This window comes from Mastomys coucha, chromosome X (genome assembly GCF_008632895.1).
Source record: "Mastomys coucha isolate ucsf_1 chromosome X, UCSF_Mcou_1, whole genome shotgun sequence".
NCBI lineage: Eukaryota > Metazoa > Chordata > Mammalia > Rodentia > Muridae > Mastomys > Mastomys coucha.
In genome coordinates, this window is record NC_045030.1 from 129,038,408 (window position 1) to 129,042,922 (window position 4,515).

Sequence of the window (4,515 nt, forward strand, 5' to 3'; positions counted from 1 at the left end):
TTGAAGGTTCATGGCCTACCCAACCTTCTTGTTTTCTCTTTTTCTCATGGTAGTCCAAGTGATATTCATATTGTTTGTGGTGCAATTCAATATATTCATTTTTTGTCATGATGAAAGCCTTGAAGCAGCTGTCTATGACCTTCCAGTTTCCAATGCCCTCTTAATTTCTGGGTGTTCCTGGTCCATGAGCCTGCTTTGTTCAGGCCAGAATGGAAAAGGGCTCACATTTGTTTTAGAGAGTCTGTGAATATCTTCTCAGGACGTCTAAATATCTCTCATTTTGATATAGGTTTATGATGATGGATGAAAGGGACCCATCTTCGCTTTTGGAACTCGCTATACAGAGTCTACTGAGCAATGAGCCTGTAGCAATTCATTCCCTGGAAGAGATCCCAAGGGAGCTTTTTGTTCCATTGTTCTCTGCTGCCTTCATGGGAGGATACAGGAAGACACTGACAGCAATGGTGAAGATTTGGCCCTTTACCTGTCTCCACATTGGAACATTAAGTGTGCAGGAACCCCAGCGTGCACTTCTGAAAGACATGGTTGAGTGTCTTCAGTTCCTTCCTGCCCAAGACTCTTCTTCTAGGTAAGACCCAGTATAATAGAGAAAGAGTTAAGACACAGGACGTCATGTTACAGACTGTCACTCCCCCAAAGGTAGTAGCTAGTAAATGCTGAAGATTTACATTTGAAACTGTTGGTCCAACACTTGGTAACATATTAAAGGCTAGTATGCTCAATGTTCACTGTGAAATCTATGATATTGAGGGTACAATTGGTGAGTTATTACATGGGAGAAAGACACTAACTTAAGCACTGGGGAGCAATTGAGGTGAATAAATGAAGGGGAAAACAATTAAAGGAGGTTGAATTTTCATGGGATAGACTTGCTGGTATTTGGCATAAAGAGTGCAGAGCAAGTCTCCACATGCCATTGTTGAACCTGTGAGTTTACATTAAAATTTGTATACTCACATACAGAAAATAAATAAATAAATATGTTCTTTAAAAATTTGCATATCTCTTAGATGTTCTTCTCTTTTCCCTACAGGAGCCCTAAATTGAGGATCCTAGATGTAAGGCAGGGTGTTGACTGCAGGACAACATGCCCTGAATTTGGTGTCAGATCTCCCACTTGTTTTCATGGCTGTACTCACTCTACACGCTCTATTCTGAAGTTAGAAAACCACTGCGGCATTGTAGATCCAAAGCCTGAGAGTCAATCCTCAATGCAGCCTATGGAACTGCTAGTAGACCTTTCCCTTGATGGTACCTTGAGGGAAAGGGAATTTTTTGCTTTGCTTCTGAATAAAGTAGAGCAGAGCTCAGGGTCTTTGCACCTCTGCTGCCGAGATCTACAAATTGATAGATTTGCTTATGCCAGAAACGCTCTGAAGTTCCTTGATCTAACTTGCATTCAGAACCTGGCAGTTGATCAGGCTTCACTGAGTGAAGTAACCACTCTTCTGGCTCACATGATCTATCTGGACAGCCTGAGTCTCTCTAAAATCACTTTTAGATCTTTGCATGGGAAAGTCTTCCGAGTGTTCCTCAACTATCTTGGGCGGATGAACTGCCTGAAAGAGCTCAACCTGTCTTCCTTTAGCCTCACAGATCATCTGGACAGCCTCCTCAGGTGAGGGCTTGGAATACATACCTGTGGTTCTTAAACTGCCTGTTAAGACAGAGGAGAAATCATTGCTAGGGGTTCCTGAGAGGCTCAAAAATTCTTTATGCTTTCTGTCTCTTGTCCTCTTTGAGCATTGGAATGTAGCCATGACAGAAAGTGTCTCTCATAGTCTGAAACAACAGTGTCACAAAAACCAAAGTCAGCTAAGCCATAGGCAGGCACTGTTCTCAGTCCAGAAATATAAAGGGGAAAAGATCAATACAGTCTTTCTCTAGCAGTGGAGAAATGAAGAGGAGGGGCTGAGAGAAAGACTTTATGTTGTGGCAGAGGTGCATGTATTTACAGCCAGATACCCATAGATTGATGTCAGATGATTTCTCTAGGCTGCTATCTCCAAGGTTCAGGCTATGAATGTGGAGTCTGCCATTTATGGACTGGCCAAATGGAGCTTCCAGTTGGTTACTCCTTCTGCCCTATCAGTTCCAAGCAGGTGAACTAGTTCCACATTTGATTGTGTTGTAATTACAAAGTAGATTAATTTTCCAATAAACTTATTTTCCACTAAATTTTGACACAAACCTGTATCATAACATACTGTGAAAATTCTCCAGGATACAAATTATGAGACTACAAAAGTAACTTCTTAGGGTCACACATCTATGGAGTGAATTAAAGCCCCTTTTGTTAGTTGCTGCAATGTATGTGTGCAAAACTGCTTATTCTAGATTCCTCAGACTACTTTGCTTCCTCTGACACTCACCCTATCTTTGTTTTCTCTCCACAGAGCCTTACCACCTGATTTGGATTTCTTGTATCTGCCGTTCTGTGAAATATCTTATAGAGATCTTAAATTTCTGTCCCAGAGTGCCCAGGCCACCCACTTAAAGCTCTTGAATCTTAGTAACAACCGAATGTATTGGGATGATTGTGGGCCTTTTCAGATTCTTTTGCAGAAGCTCTCAAATACCTTGCAGCATTTGGCCATAAATCATTGCCATTTAACAGATGCCATCCTCTCTGCTATTCTGCCAGCCTTATCTAAGTGTTCCCATCTCCGTGTGATTAGCTTTGTCTCTAATCCCATCTCCATGCCTATGCTCATGAGAATTTTTCATTACTTAACTCCTTTGATGGAGCTGAAATATGTGATTTACCCTATCCCTATACATTGCTATGAACAATGGCATTTACATGGCAGCTTAGATAGGCAGAAGCTAGCTGATGTCCAAGCACAACTGAAGGCAATGCTACAAGCAGCAAAGAGGAGTGACATGAACTGGATCACCTACTCTCAGTAAACCAACTTTAACCCCATTTCAACCCCCCAAATTGGACCTGTTAACTGTTCAATGTTGTTTTCTTGAGCTTCTAGAGTCTGATGTAAGATTCTTCTGTTATAGAAGACCTAACATTAGGATTAAACTGATTAAAAACATTAACTCTATGAAAATGGAGAACTTTGAGAGTCCGATTATTGTTCTTGATCTTCATCTTACTGGCTAAAGTGCTGAGTAGATCATATGCAATGACTACGTCATGGTATGCTGTATGTTTCATCCACCCATAAATACTTAATATAATTTAATACCATTGCAACTTTTCCTGGATTTGTTTGTAGAGTGTGAGGTGTCTTTGAAGAAAAAGCTTTTGTCCCTCTACCTCAAGTTCTTTAAATTGCTCATAGTTTAGGCTTCCTTGGACTATTTATGAGAAGCAACCTGGAATTAACAGTGCAGAAAATAACCTATTCCCATAACACATTGACACATTCATCTATTTTGTTTCCTCCTTTCCCAGGTTTCAGATTATTTCATACATCACGTATCTATTGAGGGTACTATTCTAAGTACTAAGAATTAAAATACAGATAACACTAATCTCCTTTATGAAGCTACTTAGAGTCCATTTGCTTGTATGTTTGATTTGTCCTTCTACTGTTTCTTAAGCTACCACTTAGTAATGTTATTTTATCCATTTGGACCCCAAATTTTGCCTTTCTTTTTCTTGTTATACTCTGTTCAATAGAAAGTAGACTCCAAATTGTTGGATATCTACTCAAAAGTTTATGGCTTAACTATCACCTCTTCAAAGAGCTTATTCTCTTAAGTCTGTTACTCTGTTTTCTGACATGGAATATACCAGAGATAATTGACTTTTAGGGAGGAAAAGTTTTTTCTTACTTGAAGAGGTTTCATTGTATGGTTGCTTAGTCCCATCACTTTGGGACATTGGCAAGGTATATAATGCCTTGTAGAGAGTCTGTGGCACAAAGATACAGACTCACTTCATGAATGTGAAGAAGCAGAGAGAAAAATGAGTTCTAGTGTTCCAGTGTATCAGTCAAGACCACAAGTACAATAAATTATTTCCTTGGGTGGGCCCACTATCAAACTTCTACTACATCTCAGAAAGACATTAGAAGGGATCAAGATTTATCACCTAAATTTTTAGGGGAAACATTTAGAAGCCAACCCAGAATATTTTCTATGCTTCCTCTAATTGATTTCTTTTCTAGCTGTCACTGTCATTTAACACATCAGATACATTTTCTAACATAGTGAACTATTCCTGAGTATTCACTATGGCTTCTTTTCCATAACAGCTTTTTGGATATGCTACATTCTCACCACATGTGTGTAAGAGTCCTAGATCTCCAAGACTTACAAAGAAACACATAATATAAAGTCAGCAATTAGTAATTTACTAATGATGCTGTCATTATGTTGAAGTAATAACGTAATGCATTCCAAAGACACAGTAAAAAGTCCTTAAGTTTAATATTATTCCCTATCACGTGTTCAAATTCCAACACAACAGAGGAAGCTCCACTCCCAGGTGCTCTGACACACCCAGAATCATAGAGCAGACCTTGGGCACAAGCT

At 39.5% G+C, this 4,515-nt stretch overlaps 1 protein-coding gene and 1 pseudogene across 3 annotated transcripts in view; one reads left to right on the forward strand and one right to left on the reverse strand.

Moving 5' to 3' along the window:
* LOC116094584 overlaps positions 1 to 109 on the reverse strand; it is a 761-nt pseudogene extending 652 nt beyond the window's left edge.
* LOC116094548 (melanoma antigen preferentially expressed in tumors-like) overlaps positions 1 to 3,084 on the forward strand; it is a 16,860-nt gene extending 13,776 nt beyond the window's left edge. For all 3 annotated transcript variants that reach the window (XM_031376224.1, XM_031376226.1, XM_031376225.1), the window contains 3 exons: positions 290 to 589; positions 1,055 to 1,639; positions 2,418 to 3,084. In XM_031376224.1, the coding sequence (XP_031232084.1) occupies positions 290 to 589; positions 1,055 to 1,639; positions 2,418 to 2,931 (1,399 nt within the window). In that variant the 3' untranslated portion in view covers positions 2,932 to 3,084. The remainder of the gene's footprint in view (positions 1 to 289; positions 590 to 1,054; positions 1,640 to 2,417) is intronic.
* The last annotated feature ends 1,431 nt before the right edge of the window (positions 3,085 to 4,515 follow it).